The 19,807-nt window shown below is 42.6% G+C and overlaps 1 protein-coding gene across 2 annotated transcripts in view; it reads left to right on the top strand.

Moving 5' to 3' along the window:
- The window catches only part of ABI1 (abl interactor 1), a 216,405-nt gene that overhangs the window by 165,844 nt on the left and 30,754 nt on the right, over nucleotides 1-19,807 (top strand). For both annotated transcript variants that reach the window (XM_033931414.1, XM_033931413.1), the window contains exon 7: nucleotides 1,926-2,105. In XM_033931414.1, the coding sequence (XP_033787305.1) occupies nucleotides 1,926-2,105 (180 nt within the window). The remainder of the gene's footprint in view (nucleotides 1-1,925; nucleotides 2,106-19,807) is intronic.

The raw sequence follows: 19,807 nt of genomic DNA, 5'->3' as shown, positions 1-19,807 counted from the left end.
ATTGTGCCCAAGAAAGGCACAGAAGTCTGGAAACCCATCTTGGATTTCAAGGCAGTCAAGACATTTCTAAGGATCCCACGCTTCCACATGGAAACGGCCCATTCGTTCATTGCAGCCGTGGCTCCAGGTGATTTTCTTGCTTCTCTGGGTCTGACAAAAACATATCAGCACATTCCCATCTTTCTGGGCCGCAGGAAATATCTGAGGTTTCATGTATTGCAGGAACATTTTCAGTTTGCGGTTCTCCCATTTGGTTTGACAACCGCCCAACTTTCACCAAGGTAATGGTTGTGGTAGTGGTGGCAGCTTCATCTCCAAAAGATTGGGACGATTTGTCTTATCAGAGCTCCGTCCAAACTGGAGGGCGAGCAAGCAGTACAGCAGGTAATGGACCTATTCCAGCGGTTAGGTTTGGATGATCAACTTCAAGAAGAAGCCATCTATAACTGACCCAAAGTTTAGAGTATCTGGGCATTCACTTTTTGACATGGCTCAGGGTCGCGGTTTTCTTCCATGAGCCATGCCAATTCCTACTGCTTCAAGTGTTGGGGTTCCATGGCAGCCTCCCAGAAAATTGTTCCCTGGGGCCAGGTCGCACATGCGGCCTCTCCAGGATGCTTCTCAGTCCTCTGTGGTTCCCCTCGGCGGCATGCTCGTCAAATGCAGCTCACATACACAGGGACAGTGAGAAACATGATGTCCGTCAAAAAGTAACTCCACACTACATGAAAATTCTCACATACAACTTTATTGGGGGGGAGAAGTGACTGGCAGCTTTCTTGTTCATGTGCTATTAATACCTTTTTGAGGCTTTGAGCTGGGTAAATCCTTGTACACTTTCCTTTTCCCTACTCTTTAGGAAAAGTGACCAATCTACTTGACTTGTTCTTACCAGTTTGAAAGCATACATGAGGGGATGGAAATGCATATTAAAGGATTAAGCTATAAAATTGGTATTTGATCAGATAGGTACATTTTTTCATTTATTTCCAGCTTTATTCCCTGAACTCCCCTCTTTTCAACTCCTGTGATAAGAACAAGTGAATCTAAAAATGGCATGGTTTTTAAAGAGTCTGCAACCCAGCATACTTAATGCATACTGAAATAGCAGCACACAGCTAGCAGGGACAATCTGTTGGTACTGGGTGCATCTATGTAAATAAATAGATCACAAATCAAAGTGGGACTGCTATTAATAGAAAAGTCATTAAAGAAAAGTGTGCAAGAAACATTGGTCGCTATGTGACTCTTAGCACAACTCTATATGCCTAACATCAGCTTCTCTTCTGGTGGGCTTGTTAAAGCTTTTATGATTCAATGTTCATGCTTTGAAAATCTGTAGAAACACTTTTAGATCCAAAATCTCCATTCTGAAATGATTCTGAAAACTTGGATAAATACTTTTAAATATATTTTTATGACTGGAAAAGCTCCTTATGACACTGCTTGCTTAGGGCAGAAGAGAAGAAAGAAGCAGGCCCCAAGCCAACAGTTAAACAGCTTCGGTTAGAGTGCTTTTATTTGCATGTTGTATATTAGAATATCTACCTGTTTTACTATAGTGGATGTCTTTCTAGCTGTCTGATTCCTGTAATTTGTCTACTTAACCCAGATTCCTTAGGTTTTGGAGTGTTTTTTAAGACACAAGCCTTGTTTTAATTGGAACTGAAGTAAAATGTGGTTGTATGTAAGGGTACTTAGAGCATATTACTCGTATGAGTTAAATGGTAGGAGGTGACACATAGTAAATTGGAGATTGAAATGTTTTATAAATATTTTGAGGCAATAAGATTTCATCTAGAACAGATTTGAAGCCTGTAAGTGTGTTTTCTCAGATTGCAAAGCTTTGGTCTGTTTTCTGCATTCTGTACTAAATCATACAATGCTTATGTCCTCTGTGATTTGTTTTGGCTAATTTCTTTCAGCTGGTCCTGGTTCAGCTCCTGGTTCCCAGTATGGCACAATGACTAGACAAATCTCACGACACAACTCAACCACTACTTCGACCACCTCTGGTGGATACAGACGGACTCCCTCTGTGACTTCTTCTCAGTTTTCTGCTCAACCTCATGTTAATGGAGGGCCTCTTTATTCTCAAAACTCAAGTAAGCCTCTATGCTTTGCACACCTGCTGCAGGAATTCCGTGGTTGGTGTTGTATACTTTTGGGATGGATTCTGTAAACAGTTCCTACATCGGTGGCTATCTAAAAAACGCTGCCGATCACGTGTCAGTCACGCTATGGCGCTGTTTGCAGAATTGCAGCTACTGTTAAACATAGGCACCGGTAATATAGGCCAGGGTTTTGAAGGCCTACATTCTCAACATAAATTGTGCCTACAGAGGTGCCTGGCACCTAAGGTCATTTCCGGCTTAAACCACGCCTATTTTGACCTTAGGTGGCGGTAGGTGCCTCTGTAGATGCAATTGCTACACCTTTTGTTGGATGTGCCTGTGGATGCCTACTTTTTTAAAATTACATTTTAATTGGTTTTAAATAATGCGCTGATTAAAGCAAATTAAAACAACTAAGTTACAGTGATAGGGTACCTACTGCTGCCTAACTTATGGCATCATTTATAGAATATGGCCCAATGTATATGTTATCTCAATAATAGGCAACTATTAACATGGCTCTTTCTAATATATTTCAAGAAACATACCATGAAGTTCTTACATTGCATTTCAGTATCTTTACGTTGAATTGAGTAAACAATATTGAATCTGCAGTAGTTTGTATACTGATGAAATAGATAACAAGATTCTTAGTTCTGTTGCTATCTTTTACACCTGGGGAAATTCTGGATTAAAAAAAATGTTAATTCTGCACATTCTGTTCTAAAATTCTGCATTATTTATGTAATCTTTTTGCATAGTATTCCCTTTATCATAAAAGGGTTCTTATGTTCCCCAGATCTTGCATGACCCCAACAACCCCTCCCCAAAGCACTTTCCTAGTTGCAGTCTCATTCCACAACTAGTTTGGATCCCATCTCAAGCTTAATATCTTCCTCTTCTTGCCCCCTGAGAAGCTCAATCCCTAGTTTTCTCTGTCGTACCCCCTTTATCTTTTTTTTCTCTCTCTCAGCAAGACTGCCCAGTTCTATTCATCTATCTCTCACATCCCTTGCTGGGCACACACATTTCCATACATTTTCTCTCATCCCCCTTCCTCTAATACATTCATCTCCCCAACCAGCATACCCTATTGTTCTTTCTAAAATCCTTCTTGCCCTTAATGCACCCACACCATAGGTGTGTATCTAAAATTCCCAACCCGGCACTACACACACCTTCCAATAGCTATCTGAACCCTCTTCCCTCACGTACTTCTCTGTAGTGTTGGTGGAAGTATGGCCTGATGAGTCTTAGTTGTTTCATGATGAAGAAGGTTTTCTTTCGAAGATGGGATACTTGAGGTTCCATGGATAATGTGGAGTCCTAATTACAGCCAAGAATTTTTAGAGGCTTTTTCTACAGTAAGTATCCAACAGCACTTAGGGCCCCTTTTATAATGCTATGATAGTGATGCTGTCAAGGTAAATGCACTGAAGCCCATTCAATTCCATTGAGCTTTGGTTCATTTACTGCAGCAGCATCGCTACTGTAGCTTTGTAAAAGGGCTCTTTAACAAGGTGGTGCCACTGAATATCTCCGTTAACTAGTTTGATTAGGGCAGAGCCAGCATTTAGCCAATTAAGAGCAATGTTAAGTGTGCTAACTGGCTAAGCAAATGCTGTACGATGGACCCCTGGTCTGACCCGGCAGAGGCAACGCTTATGTTCTTATGTTCTGTAATAACATTATGCACTTAATCCCTTATAGTACATCGCGTTCTCTCGGTCCACTAATCAAAGCTCATAGTAGTCCCCTCTTTAAAAATTATCAGAACTCGATGACATGATATGTTTTCAGTGATGGCTCCACAACTTTGTCTCAGCATGTAAGAGAGGAAAATGATCTGAGTCATTTTAAAAGTAATTTAAAGAGTTTCCTTTTTAAAGATGCTTTTAATTTTTAGATTATGTTCAAATTTTATATTAGTTTCTTTCCAGGTTTCTACTTTTCCCTCCCTAATGTTCTTTCCATCTATGGTTCTTCTCTGTACTTTAAAGCATTGAATTGTAGTTCTGTCCCTTCTTACCTTGTGTATTGATTAGTCTGTAAGTCTGTTGGTCTAACCCAGGGGTAGGGAATTCCAATTCTCGAGCCGTATTCCAGTCGGGTTTTCAGGATTTCCCCAATGAATATGCAAGAGATCTATTTGCATGCACTGCTTTCAATGCATATTCATTGGGGAAATCCTGAAAACCCGACTGGAATACGGCTCTCGAGGACTGGAGTTCCCTACCCCTGGTCTAACCCATCATTTTAAAATTTTAAATTGTATGTATAAATATATGTTTATATTTTTTATTAATGTATCTCGCTTAGTAAATCTAAATAAGCGATTCCTCAAATTAAAATAAACTTGAAACTTGAACTTGGTTATCTGAGCACCAGTCTCAATATCAGTTGGTGTCTGGTTAACATCCAACATATGAACCCAGATGTTAGTGTTGTGAGCTGCACATGCCCCGGCATTGAACATTCAGGGTTTGTTCAGCCCATGGCTGAGAGCAGCTTGCAAACTGCTTACTGTCACAGGCCGAATATTACTACTTAAGTGGTTGACATTCAGGTACTCAAGTATTTCTCCCATCTGTTTCAGTGGGCTCACAGTAGAGAATGACACGGTGACAAAATTAATCATCGTTCCCGTCCCCGCGGATAAGAACATAAGAAGTTGCCTCCGCTGAGGCAGACCAGAGGTCCATCCTGCCCAGCGGGCCGCTCCCGCGGCGGCCCATCAGGACTAATTGCCTGAACAGTGTCCCTGACTAATTTTGTAACTGCCTCTAATCCTCTAATCTTATCCCTATTTCCTACCTTTACTCCTATCTGTACCCCTCAATCCCTTTGTCCTCCAGGTACCTGTCCAGACCCTCTTTGAAGCCCTGTAGCGTGCTCTTGCTTATTACATCCTCCGGTAGCGCGTTCCATGTATCCACTACCCTCTGAGTGAAAAAGAACTTCCTGGCGTTTGTTCTAAACCTTTCCCCTTTTAATTTCTCTGAGTGCCCCCTCCTACTTGTGGTTCCCCGCAATTTGAAAAATCTGTCCCTGTCTACTCTTTCTATGCCCTTCATGATCTTGAAGGTTTCTATCATGTCTCCTCTAAGTCTCCACTTTTCCAGGGAGAAAAGTCTCAGCTTCTTCAGTCTGTCAGTATATGAGAGGTCTTCCATACCCTTTATTAGCTTAGTTGCTCTTCTCTGGACTCTCTCAAGTACCGCCATGTCCTTCTTGAGGTACGGCGACCAGTACTGGACCACATGTACTCTAGGTGCGGGCGCACCATTGCACGATACAGTGGTAGGATGACTTCCTTCGTCCTGCGGGAAACCATCTTCATGTCATTCTTTAAGGAGAGAGAGAAGAATCAGAGTATAATTGGGCACAACCACTGACCCGCAAGCTTTGCTTTGAAGAATGCTGGTGTAGAAGGACCGAGGTTGAAATAGACACTAGAAAATGACATGGGATTATTTCCCGCAGTTATCCGTGGGGACGGGAACGGTGATGAATTTTGTCACCGTGTCATTCTCTAGCTCACAGTCTGTCTAATGTACCTGGTACAATGGAGTGTAAGTGATTTGCCCAGGGTCAGATGGAGCAGCGCTGGACTTGAACCTGCAACCTCAGGGTGCTGAGGCTACAGCCCTAACCACTAGGCCATTCCTCCACTGGCTTTTTGTATACTGTAGTCTCTAATTGCCCTTGTGTCTTATGTGAAGAAACATCCCAAAAATAAATATCAGTAATATAGTGATTGAAAGTTATTAAAAAGTTATTAAAAAGTTATCTGTAAAGCAAAGCCTAATCTTTGTCCAACAGAGATTGGCGATTCTTAGTATAGCTGCTGTTCCTATGGCTGTGCCATGGCTTTGAAAAACAAACAAACAAACTTGTCTTCAGTACTAAAATATATCTTACTTGAGAATAAACAAACCAAAGAAAGCAAAAATCATGTAGTTACTCTCTCATTAATCTAAAATCTCTTTTATGTAAAAGTAGCCTGCTGAGGGTTATTAATGTAGACAGCCTCTAAATCCATTCTGATTAGCAAATCTGTGTCCTTCAGTGCATTCATTTGTAAATTCTCAAAAAAATAAGTTGGATCTTTGATATAAGATCAGAATTGGTTGACATAAGGCTTCAAAAAAATAAAAATAAAATGGGATAAAGGTTCCTACACCATCTTCCTCAAGAAGACAATAGGTCTCCCTGGAGGTTGAGTTACTTGCATATTTTTCAGCAAAATAAAACATGAACACAGGAGGGGAGGTTTCTCAAAAATATATTTTCTGCTTTAGTGTTAAAGCTAGATAATAGTACTTCTGCAGCCAATGAAAAAATCTCTGCAGTAATTCTGTAGTAGCTTTCTCAAGAGGACTGTAAGAATTATCATTTAAGATGTCTTCAGACCTCCTCTGTGTATTGTTTATGATTCAGTATCACTGTACAACTACCCTTATCAACCAGTTTAATAGTAAGCTGATAATTCTCTCTAAAGATAGATAAAACTTAAAACGCTGTTCTAGACACATTTATATAGCATTCATGCGTCTACTGAGATTCCAAATACTGTAAGTCTTGAAGCACCAAATCTTTAAAAGTAACAATTCTTGCATTGATGGACCAGTGGCATCCATCTAGATTTATTTAGCGAGAGAGGAGGTGGGGCCGTTGGACGATGGGGATAGGAAGGGAGTGATTAAGGAGGATAAAGAGGTAGCTGAGAGGTTGAACACGTTCTTCTCGTCGGTTTTCACGAGAGAAGACACATCTAATATACCGGACTCAGAGGAGCTCATGAGTGGGGAACAGGCTGAAAAATTGGAGCATATAGAGGTAAGTAAGGAGGATGTCCTCAAACAGATAGACAGGTTAAAATGCGGCAAATCACCGGGTCCGGACGGGATCCACCCAAGGGTTCTGAAGGAACTAAGACAGGAAATAGCGGGCACAATCCAGCATGTTTGTAACCTATCCTTGAAAACTGGAGAGGTACCAAAGGACTGGAAATTGGCGAATGTCACACCTATCTTCAAGAAGGGATCGAGGGGTGACCCCGGGAACTACAGGCCGGTGAGCCTGACTTCAATTATAGGGAAGATGGTGGAAGCTATGATCAAGGACGGCATTTGCGAGCACACTGAAAGAAATGGTCTACTGAGAACAAGCCAGCACGGATTCTGTAAGGGAAGGTCGTGCTTAACGAACCTTCTGTACTTCTTTGAGGGAATAAGCAGTCGGGTGGACAATGGGGAACCCATCGACATCATTTACCTCGATTTTCAAAAGGCTTTCGACAAGGTGCCACATGAAAGGCTGCTTAGGAAGCTGTGGAACTACGGGGTGGGAGGAGATGTGCACAGATGGATCAAGCACTGGTTATCGGGTAGACTGCAGAGGGTTGGAGTAAAGGGCCAATATTCTGACTGGCGGGGAGTCACAAGCGGTATGCCACAGGGATCGGTGCTGGGGCCGTTACTCTTCAACATATTTATCAATGACCTGGAAAAAGAGGCAAAGTGCGAGGTCATAAAATTTGCAGATGATACCAAACTGTGCGGCAGAGTTAAGTCCAGGGAGGAGTGTGAGGACCTGCAAAGGGACCTGGATAAGCTGGAGGACTGGGCAGACAAATGGCAAATGCGCTTCAATGTGGAAAAATGCAAGGTCATGCATATAGGGAAAAAGAATCCGTTGTTCAACTACAAAATGGGGGGGGGCATTGTTGGGAGACAGCAGACTTGAGAGAGACTTGGGTGTGCTGGTGGATGCATCACTGAAGCCATCTGCACAGTGCGCAGCAGCCTCGAAAAAAGCCAACAGGATGCTGGGCATCATAAAGAGGGGCATCACAACCAGGACGCGGGAAGTCATCATGCCATTGTATCGAGCGATGGTGCGTCCGCATCTGGAATACTGCGTTCAGTATTGGTCGCCATACCTCAAGAAGGACATGGCGGTGCTTGAGAGAGTCCAAAGGAGAGCGACGAAACTGGTAAGAGGGCTGGAACACTGCCCATACGCCGAGAGGTTGGATAGGCTGGGGCTCTTCTCCCTGGAAAAAAGGAGGCTCAGGGGAGATATGATAGAGACCTTCAAGATCATGAGGGGCATAGAGAGGGTGGATAGGGACAGATTCTTCAGACTGAAGGGGACAACAGGTATGAGGGGGCAATCGGAGAAACTGAAGGGAGATAGGTTCAAAACAAATGCAAGGAAGTTTTTTTTCACCCAGAGGGTCGTGGACACTTGGAATGCGCTGCCGGAGGAAGTGGTCGGGCAGAGTACGGTACAGGGATTCAAACAGGGATTGGACGGATTCCTGAGGGACAAAGGGATCGTGGATACTGAGAGAAGTATCCAGGAAATAAGTATAGAAACCCGACCAGGTCGTGCATGTGCAAAACCGGAGGGTTAGGACTTCGATGGGAAGATAGGACTTCAATGGGAAACCAGGGTGGCAAGGGGGCCCCTTCTGGTGATTCAGACAGGTGACCTGTTTGGGCCGCCGCGGGAGCGGACTGCTGGGCATGATGGACCTATGGTCTGACCCGGCGGAGGCACTGCTTATGTTCTTCTTATATTTAATTTGTTTTCTATCCTGTTCTCCCCAAATAAGTCAGAATATGGGTTACAGGTTAACATACAGTTAGGTTACAATTTGCCATAGTACAGTACAAGATTTTTTGATACAAGTTTTATCCTAATTTAACACATACTAAAGATTTAATGCCAGTATACCTAGTATAGAGTTTACAGGTTATGATTTACCACAGTTATAGAGCAAGGTTTTTCAATACAAGTCTCTGATCTCAATATATTTTTTCAGTGGTGGCACTCCTGACAGATGTTACTCACATATGTGGCACACCACATACATGATCCTCATTGACATTTGATCTGACACAATATAGCAGATCTTATAAGTTAAATGCAAACTTGCTCTGCATTCACAAAGCCTTTATCTCTTCCTCCCCATCCTCCCCCCACCCCAAATCTCATATCATCTGATATAAATCTCTCCACTACCAGAATAATTGTTAAATACAAAATAAAAAAAAAATCCTAACTCGGTTTACTAGTAGCAAACCTACCATACAACAGTAGCATTAATTCCTATGATTCAAACAGTGTAAACCCTACCTTTTTTATCGGCAGCATTACAATATTTCATGGGCCCTAGTATAAACAGAATACCACGCCTCGGTTATAGGCAAAATATAGAACTAAGTGTTATGTTATGTTGTAATGGTTAGTGCAGTGGGCTTTTATCCTGGCAAACTGGGTTCAGTTCCCACTGTAGCTCCTTGTGACCTTAGACAACTCACTTAACATTCCATTGCCCCAGGTACAAAACTTATTGTTAGCCCACTAGGGACAAGGAAAGTACCTGCATATAATATGTACAGCGCTTCGTACATCTAGTAGCACTATAGAAATGAGTATTAGTAAATACTAGACATGAAGTAGTAGAGACAGATATAGAAGAACAATGCCAGAAAAGGATTGAGAGGGACACAGGTTCCTGAGAAGGATGGGGGACACAGGGCAAATGCTGAATATGGAAAAAGGGGGACATAGAGAGCAGATGAACAGTGGACATGGAGAGAAAAGAGATGTTAAATGGACAAGAGACCTTACAAAGGAAGGAAAACGGAGAGAAAAAAGATACTGGGATCAAACCAAATGGAAGAATACAATGCTCATTTGAAAAAGGTAGAAAACGGTGTTTCATTTGGAATATGTTGGTTTTGGGAATGTGCATCTTGATCTGGGCGTTCAGTGTCTATTTTATTATTTATATATAGAGTTTGATGACTCGAAGTTTCAAGTTCAGCTTTTTGCCTTTGTATTGCTGTTATAGATCTGAGGTCCCTTGTTTCCTTTTTGTTGATGATTTCTTTTTTGTGCATGTGACCAGTGGCATTGTAAGGGGGGCAGTCCACTCTAGGCACCGTCTTGGTGAGGGCACAGGCACCCGCCCCCCCCCCTCCCCTGCTTCCCTTCCCCCGTACCTCTGTAACATTTCCTGGCGCAAGCAACAACTCCCATCCTGCTGTCGCGCAAGCATTGTCTCTTCCTCTGACGTCACTTCCTCGACCTGTCTAGGAAGTGACGTCAGAGGAAGAGCCGACTGATACGACAGCAGGTTGGAGGTTGCTGTTCACACTAGGAACATTACAAATGTACGGGGGAAGGGAAGCGGCACACATGTGGCAGGAGGGGGCTGGGAAGGAGCGTGTGGAGGAGGGGTGCCACTCACCCTCACTACACCACTGCATGTGACCAAGATGTGGTATTCTATCATGTAGGTTCAGTATGGAAATCGTATAGCAGTCTTTCTTCTGTTTTCTCATTGGGTGGTGTATTGGTGGTTAAGGATCTGGTATAAAATTTAAAATGCTGACTTTTCACAGATAAGGTTGTTGCTCTTTGAGCCCTGGGAGTTAGTGCTGTTATGGTATGGTAACCCACCAGAACCCATTTTTAGCCGTGGCTACTTCTTTCTATTTGAAAAGTAATAGCTTAAAATACACAATCAGCAGTGCACTCAGCGCAGCCTGATTAAATTGAGCATATTAACTTGATATATGGAACTCCATTCTATCTTTCATTTTCCCAGCATCTTCATTATCTTCTTTGGATCCTATTCTTTATTCTGTATTAATTGGTGTGATACGTGATTCACAGAACTAGTGTACTAGTTACCCTGTACTTCCTCCGTTGAGGTATAGCAGTATATTTTTGCTGTGGTACATGTTTTTATAAATCAATAAAAAGTTTGAAAAATGTACTTGCCATACACCACTTGATTTATCTGAATTACATATAAAAATTAGGCTAATTCTGTTATGAAAAGTTTGTAAAAAAAATTATAGAACATGTGGTAGGTTTTTTGGGATTTTTTTCATGCAGTCGCACCCTAGTGCAGACAGTGGGTTATAGTGGGGAGGGGTATGACAAGGAACATAGGATGGAGCAAGATAGGTGTCAAGTTTTTCTCTATTAAAAAGTTGGCAGCCCTAATAGTATCAGAGCGGTCAGCGTCCATGGAGGAGATTTTGAGAGATGAGACAAATATCTACTGTTTGAAAACAGAATGCCACAGTAACTTTAGCATTCCAGCCCTTCAGAATCTCTTTGGGGATTAGAATATATCTCTAGCACTCTTAGGCTATTTCTTTCAATGTCAGGCTGTTGCCTTAAAAAATATAGGGGAGAAGGGGGAAAGACAAATTAATCTAATTGTTTTATCTTAGTGTCTTCCTTTTTGCAATACCATTAGTTGTAATTTTTCCCCTTTTTTCTGTTGAAGGTAATCTGTAGTTAGGGAAGTCCCATTCGATATGGACTTGCTATCTTGCTTGTCCTTGGAGAAAATCTGTAGCAGGTGTGTTCTCTGTGGATAGCATGATACAAGTTCTCACATACCTCCCTCCCCACCTCTCTTTAAAAATAGACTAAAGTGGTCCCATGGAACAGCAGCAAGTAGGAAGTGAGTGGCACATGTGTGGTGAGCCTACGTTTGAAAGCTTCTAGAAAACCTAAGCTGGAGTAGTATTTCCTATGCTGGGCTCAGTGATATCATCCATTGTATATTGCTGTCTGTCACAGCTAAGTAACATCTTTTTTTTTTTTTTTTTTGGGGGGGGGGCAAATAATTTTATCCCCTAAATAGGTACCTAGCTGCATCTAGGTGATGAATATATAGTCTAACAAATCACTATGTAACAAAATTTTATTTATTTTTATTCTTGGGTAATAAGTGTTCCAGTGCAAAAGGTGAGACATTCTAGACAGAAGGGTAGTATCCCCATGGCCGCGCACTCTGAATTTTTCTTTGTGCCTCTGCTGCTCCTTAGGTCCACCTACACTTTTTCCCTTCTCCACGCATGCCAGCAGGAGTATTTGTTTTGCTCTCCACATTTTATTATCTTACTAGTATTTAAGCCTGTTACATTAACGAGTGCTAGAATAGATGTGTAGACTTTTAGCACAATGGGGCGCTGAGGCGTTTATTTCTTTCTCTCTCCCTGCCCCCTGTCTGTCTTTCTTTCTGTCTTTCTCCTTGGCCCCCTGTCTTTCTTTCTTTCTGTCTATTTCCATGTCTCCCTGTCTTTCTTAGTGTCTGTCTTTCTTTTTTATTTTTGTCTGTGTCTCTCCTTGGCCCCCTTTCTGTCTTTCTCTCTGTCTCTTTCCCTGCCCGCTGTCTGTCTGTCTGTTTGTGTCTTTCTGTCTCTCTCTCCCTGCCCGCTGTCTTTTTCTTTCTTTTTCTCTCCCAGCCTGCTGTCTTTCTTTCTTTGTCTGTCTGTCTCTCCCTGCCTGCTGTCTGTCTGTCTTTTTCTTTCTTTCTGTCTCTCTCCATGTCCCCCCTGTCTTTCTATGTGTCTTTCTTTCTTTGTCTGTCTCTCCCTGTCTGCTATCTCTTTTTTTTTTTCTTTCTTTCTTTGTCTGTCTCTCCCTGCCTGCTGTCTGTCTTTTTCTTTCTTTCTGTCTGTCTGTCTGCCTGCCTCTCTTCTTGGCACCCTTTCTGTCTATCTTTCTGTCTCTCTCCCAGCCAGCTGTCTGTCTTTCTTTCTATCTCTCCCTGCCCACTGTGTCTTTCTTTTTTTCTTTCTTTCTGTCTCTCTCAGGCAAAATGTCTGATCGCAGCTCTCCTTCCTTTTACCTCCGAGAGGGCTCCTTGGCTTCCTGGCAAGTGAACCCAGTCACAACGCTGAAGAGCCGCGGTCATGTTCCCCCACACCCAGCGTCTACCCTTGGGCTGGGGAAACCCCGCTAGTCCCTGTCTGTGCACCTGGCAGCGGTGCCTTGACCCCTAGATGTCTGGACATTTGCCGTTCTTCGAGGCACAGGATGGCTGGGGTGTGGGAGGGGGGAAGCCATTGCTGCGTATGCGCATAGTAACATAGTAGATGACGGCAGATAAAGACCCGAATAGTCCATCCAGTCTGCCCAACCTGATTCAATTTAAATTTTTTTATTTTTTCTTCTTAGCTATTTCTGGGCAAGAATCCAAAGCTTTACCCGGTACTGTGCTTGGGTTCCAACTGCCAAAATCTCTGTTAAGACTTACTCCAGCCCATCTACACCCTCCCAGCCATTGAAGCCCTCCCCTGCCCATCCTCCACCAAACGGCCATACACAGACACAGACCGTGCAAGTCTGCCCAGTAACTGGCCTAGTTCAATATTTAATATTATTTTCTGATTCTAAATCTTCTGTGTTCATCCCATGCTTCTTTGAACTCAGTCACAGTTTTACTCTCCACCACCTATCTCGGGAGCACATTCCAGGCATCCACTACCCTCTCCGTAAAGTAGAATTTCCTAACATTGCCCCTGAATCTACCACCCCTCAACCTCAAATTATGTCCTCTGGTTTTACCATTTTCCTTTCTCTGGAAAAGATTTTGTTCTACGTTAATACCCTTCAAGTATTTGAACGTCTGAATCATATCTCCCCTGTCTCTCCTTTCCTCTAGGGTATACATAGCCCCTCTAGGGCTTCCAGTCTCTCCTCATACGTCTTCTGGCGCAAGCCTCCTATCATTTTCGTCGCCCTCCTCTGGACCGCCTCAAGTCTTCTTATGACTTTCGCCAGATACGGTCTCCAAAATTGAACACAATACTCCAAGTGGGGCCTCACCAATGACCTGTACAGGGGCATCAACACCTTCTTCCTTCTACTGACTACACCTCTCTTTATACAGCCCAGCATCCTTCTGGCAGCAGCCACTGCCTTGTCACACTGTTTTTTCGCCTTTAGATCTTCGGACACTATCACCCCAAGGTCCCTCTCCCCGTCCGTGCATATCAGCTTCTCTCCTCCGAGCATATACGGTTCCTTCCTATTATTAATCCCCAAATGCATTATTCTGCATTTCTTTGCATTGAATTTTAGTTGCCAGGCATTAGACCAATCCTCTAACTTTTGCAGATCCTTTTTCATATTTTCCACTCCCTCTTCGGTGTCTACTCTGTTACAAATCTTGGTATCATCTGCAAAAAGGCACACTTTTCCTTCTAACTCTTCAGCAATGTCACTCACATACATATTGAACAGGATTGGCCCCAGCACCGAACCCTGAGGGACTCCACTACTCACCTTTCCTTCCTTCAAGCGACTTCCATTAACCACCACCCTCTGGCGTCTGTCCGACAGCCAGTTTCTGACCCAGTTCACCACTTTGGGTCCTAACTTCAGCCCTTCAAGTTTGTTCAGCAGCCTCCTATGAGGAACTGTATCAAAGGCTTTGCTGAAATCCAAGTAAATTACATCTAGCATATGTCCTCGATCCAGCTCTCTGGTCACCCAATCAAAAAATTCAATCGGGTTCGTTTGGCACGATTTACCTTTTGTAAAGCCATGTTGCCTCGGATCCTGTAACCTATTAGATTCAAGGAAGTACACTATCCTTTCTTTTAGCAACACTTCCATTATTTTACCAACAACTGAAGTGAGGCTCACCGGCCTGTAGTTTCCTGCTTCATCCCTGTGACCACTTTTATGAATAGGGACCACATCCGCTCTCCTCCAATCCCCAGGAATCACTCCCGTCTCCAGAGATTTGTTGAACAAGTCTTTAATAGGACTCGCCAGAGCTCCCTTAGTATCCTGGGATGGATCCCGTCTGGACCCATCGCTTTGTCCACCTTCAGTTTTTCAAGTTGCTCATAAACACCCTTCTCCGTGAACAGCGCAGAATCTACTCCATTTTCTCGTGTAACTTTGCCAGACAATCTCGGTCCTTCTCCAGGATTTTCTTCTGTGAACACAGAACAGAAGTATTTGTTTAGCACATTTGCTTTCTCCTCATCACTCTCCACATATTTGTTCCCAGCATCTTTTAGCCTAGCAATTCCATTTTTTATCTTCCTCCTTTCACTAATATATCTGAAAAAATTTTTATCTCCTTTTTTACATTTTTAGCCATTTGTTCTTCCGCCTGTGCCTTCGCCAAACGTATCTCTCTCTTGGCTTCTTTCAGTTTCACCCTGTAGTCCTTTCTGCTCATGAGGATGGAGGCCGATGGAGAAACTGCCACAGGCTCCTACTGTGCATTCGGTGACACGGAGGCACGGAGTTTCAACTGCACATGAGCGCTAAGGGTATTATTATAATGGATTTGTTGTATTTTCTGTCCCTTCTGGGGATTTCTGGTGCTCGGAGCGATTATTCAGCTCTGCCTGCTTTGCGATCACAAAGATTTCAGTATGCAGCTGACAGGCCAATGCTTGGTGGTACCTGTCAGCCAGTCTGCATTTGCTTCACAGGAGCTCAGGGCCATCCCCACCTTTCTCCTGCTGAATGAAGGTTCGAGTACAGACTGTGTGGCATCCGTTGGAGACTTGGTAGTGTCTCGCAGGTTGCTTGCTGCATCTTCTCACCTCAGCCTTTCCATGAGCGCATCTGTTGATTCGTATGGGTGGAGGTGCAGTCAGGCATAGTGTCTGTTGCAGAGGCATTCCTAGCATGAGGCTTTGATTTCAGCTTCTGTAAGAGAGCTGAGGCAGGCTGCAGCACATTCTCAGCACAGGGCACAGTGAGTAAAGGCTGTAACAGCCTGTGAGGTGAATTGGCGGGAACTTTGAAGTTTTGAGGGTCTCTGTGTGTCCCCCCTGTGTTCCCCCACTTGAAAAATCCTAAAATTACTTTTGTAATTTAATATTAAAAAAATTTTGTTTTTGGCGTGAGTTTCTTAGCAGCAGCCATCTTGGATTTTTAACAATCTTTTTTTTCTAAAGGTCCCTGCTTCTCCAAAACTGCAGTTTTTGCCTCAAAACTTGTTCGTATGGAGTCCTTGGACTCTCCTCATGTGAATTCTTGCCAGGATTGCGCAAATTTAGTGCCTCAAAAGCAATTTTGTACCAAGTGCCACATGGAGCTGCTGGGAGAGGTGGCAGCGTCCAGCTTAGCCTCTCCCATGCTGAAGCCCAAAGGAGCAGCCTTCTTTATTTTGGGGGGTTGGCACGGCTGCTTGTTTTGTAAGCCTGACTGCGGATCCTTCACAGCCTAAGAAACGCAAAGTTAAGTCATCAAAGGGTGACTCTACGTACGCCCCAGGATCCAGAGGTTTTTTCTGAATGTATTAAACATTTGTGGAATGAGTTTCAATGCCGGCATTCTTCCCGTGCGCAGTCCCTCTCCACTACAGATGCATCTGTCAGTGGCATAACTTCTATGAACACGCCTTCATCTCAGTCAGCCGCTGTTCTTGCATTGCCTGATCCTGATCTGGGGGGATCCTGACAATGATGACCAGCTTGCTGATCCCTTATTTACAGGCGTAGCGCTTCACAGGACTAGAGTTCAGGGACTGTGTGCTGGATCTGCAGATCCCTCTAGGATTTCAGAACCTGGGGATGATCCCATGGTTCTGCATTTATTTAAGTCTGCAGCTTTACCAGATCTTATTTCAGAGTCTTTGCAGGAATTGAATTTAGTCACTCAGCTGGCTCTGTCCACTTCTTCCTGGCTTTCTGCAGTAGTTTCTGAACTCCTTTGAGGCCTTTGTTGGCAGTTTGCAGTTGATATTATAATGTTACTTCTTGAAGAGAATGGTTGTTGCTGAACTTGATTGCCATGGGTGTCTCTACTTCACATTTATTTGGTGGCTCTTAGTGCTTGGGTACTAACTGTAGGTGGAGCTAAAGAGCACAAAGAAAAAATCAGGAGTGGATTCCTTCTGCAGATGGCACGTGGCCATGGGGACACTACCTATCTGTCTAAAACAAACATGGGCAATTCTGGTCCTCGAGGGCTGGAATCCAATCGGGTTTTCAGGATTTCCCCAATGAATATGCATGAGATCTATTTGCATGCACTGCTTTCAATGCATATTCATTCAGGAAATTCTGAAAATCTGATTGGATTCCGACCCTCGAGGACTGGAGTTGCCCATGTCTGGTCTAGAATGTCTTACCTATCTACTTGAAAAGAGCTTACCAGGTTAAATACATAATCTCTTTTCCTTTCTTAATTGCCTATGCTACAAAAGTATAGAAAATAACTAGCATTCCCCTCAAACTTTGCTTTTCTGACCAGGACATTGATATTTTGACATTTACCTTTTTTGCAGAACATTATGAATTGATTCCAAGCTGAGTAAACTTAAGGGCCCTTTTACGAAGGCACAGACATCTGGCAGATACATTTTGCTATGTATGTGGTTAATTTATCAAGATGAGGGAAAAATTACTCCATATAGCATCTGCTAAGGCATATTTCATCTGCTAAGGCATATTTCAGCATGCCTGTTGGGAATCAAGACAAATCTTGGGCATTTCACTTTACATGCGAGCACTGCCAAAAAAATGCTGGAAGGTAAGACAATTCTGTTTCTCACTAGGATGGCAGAATAATCTGCTATAAAATTTATTAGAATGTTTAATTTTTTTAATATTTAAATTTTAAAATGTTCAGTGTTATTTGAAAATATATCATATATGAAATATGAAATAGGTTGTGAGAATTGTATACACATTAATCATAGGTGAAATAAATCTATTGTTTTCATTACCACAATTTCATTTTGTTCTTCTACAGGATGGTACAAGGGGAAAAAAGAGCCATGAAGTTTACTATCCTAAGAATTTGGCAAGTACCCACTGACCATTCAAGCAATTGCTATTTTTGCATGGTGGACCTTCCAAATGTTGAACTGGCATAACCCGGTGCCATGTTGTCCTGAGCTCCATATACTTACTTCCCCCGAGAGACAGCAGCAGTCTTCAGAAGAGAGCAGCAAGTCAGAGAGTAAGAGAGACATTGTAGATCTAATTTTAGAATATCAGTGGTGCAGCTGATGAGAGAAACCTATACTATCCAAATCAAAAAGACCTCAATGACTTGATAGAGATCTTGGTCTCACCTAGTCCATTGCCAAGCTTTTGACATCTAAGCTCAAGTAGGGGAACTTGTTGGATGAAGGTGTGCAAGTCACAGATCAGAGGAAGCGTAACCAAGCTTTTTCCACCTTCTTTACTCATCAAGATGTGCTCTGCTTCTGCCATAATGTGACCAGTCTGTTTAAGGCAATTGGAATCGCCTGTAACCCAAAAGAGTTGAGGTCTCTTCATTGACAGCTCATAAATATAAACATAAAAGATATGCTGCTCTATAATGGGAACAAGTACCATCTCTTCCACTGGCTCATTCATTGCACCTCAAAGAGGATTGCAACAGCATCAAGACTATACTAGGTGCCTTGAAGTATGATGACTAAGGCTGGGATATCATTGGAGCCTTCAGAATGGTGGAATTCTGAATGAATTTCCAAGGTGGTTTTACCAAGTTTCCCAGATATCTCTGCCTTAGGGACAACAGGGACACAAAGGCATGAAGTTTTCTGTGGGGAGAAACAGTATCAAATGGGAACCACTGGTGGACCCCCGGAAGATGCTAATGCCACCACTGCACATCAAATTGGGCCTAATGAAACAATTTGTCAGAGCTCTAGATAGAGTCGGCAGCCTTCAAGTACCTTCAAGGCATCATTTCTAATCTGTCTGAGACAAAGGTCAAAGCTGGTGTCTTCATCGGACCATAGATAAAGAAGATCCGAGAGTGCAGGAGTTTCCCAAGAAGTTTACTAGGAAAGAGAGAGCAGCTTGGAACAGCTTTGTTGCAGTGGTTCAGGGCTTTCTGAGCATCACAAGGCTGAGAACTACGCAGAGTTGGTTGAGAATCTGATGAAGAATTACAGTAAAATGGACTGTAGGACGTTTCTCAAAATCCATGTCCTTGATGCTCATCTTGAGACATTCAAGGAGAACATGGGAGCATACTCAGAGGAACAAGGTGAGTGCTTCCACAAGGAAATACTGGATTTCGAACGCCTGTATCAAGGACAATATAATGAGAACATGATGGGAGACTAAATCTGGGGGCTGATTTGTAAAAATTACTTACAATATAATCACAAATCTTTGAAAAACTACTCACTTCTAAATCCTCTGTAGTCATATTTGTATAACTTCAATATAAATATGTTAATTGTGATTCATGTGTTGCTTTTTATGATTTTATAAGAATGAAAAGATGAAAATTCAGCGTTTTCACGTTCTAAGTAGATAGATTGCAAAATTTGTCTATCCAGGTCATAAAAGCAAAGTTTGATGGAAATAAGACATTTTCTGCACTTTTTAGGCATGAGCAACTAGGAAATTACACTTACTGCCCAGGAACAAAAATTGTTCCATAGTGTTATTTTACCTTGGTCTACTGCTTTTTACCAGCAAATAGCATAGAATGTTAGGGTAAAGCAAAATTTCCATGTGTTTTGGAAGTAATTTGCCTCAGATCTTGAATGTGGTTTCTGACACCTAAGTTTTGTCCTTCCAGAGTTTTTGGTGCAAATTAAATTTATCTGTACACAAGGAAGAAGTTGGGTCTAAAGAACTGCAAACTTATTTTGGAAGTTTCTCTCTCAGGCTTCTTATAGATCAGGGGTAGGGAACTCCCCAATGAATATGCATTGAAAGCAGTGCATGCAAATAGATCTCTTGCATATTCATTGGGGAAAGCAGTGCATGCAAATAGATCTCTTGCATATTCATTGGGGAAATCCTGAAAACCCGACTGGAATACGGCTCTCGAGGACCAGAGTTCCCTTGCCCTGTTATAGATAATAGATCTTCTATCTATAGTATACACAGAAGATGTACGTATTTATATCTATTTAAAAA

The sequence above is a fragment of the Geotrypetes seraphini genome, chromosome 2, assembly GCF_902459505.1.
Source record: "Geotrypetes seraphini chromosome 2, aGeoSer1.1, whole genome shotgun sequence".
NCBI lineage: Eukaryota > Metazoa > Chordata > Amphibia > Gymnophiona > Dermophiidae > Geotrypetes > Geotrypetes seraphini.
This window is presented reverse-complemented; position numbering and strand designations above follow the sequence as displayed.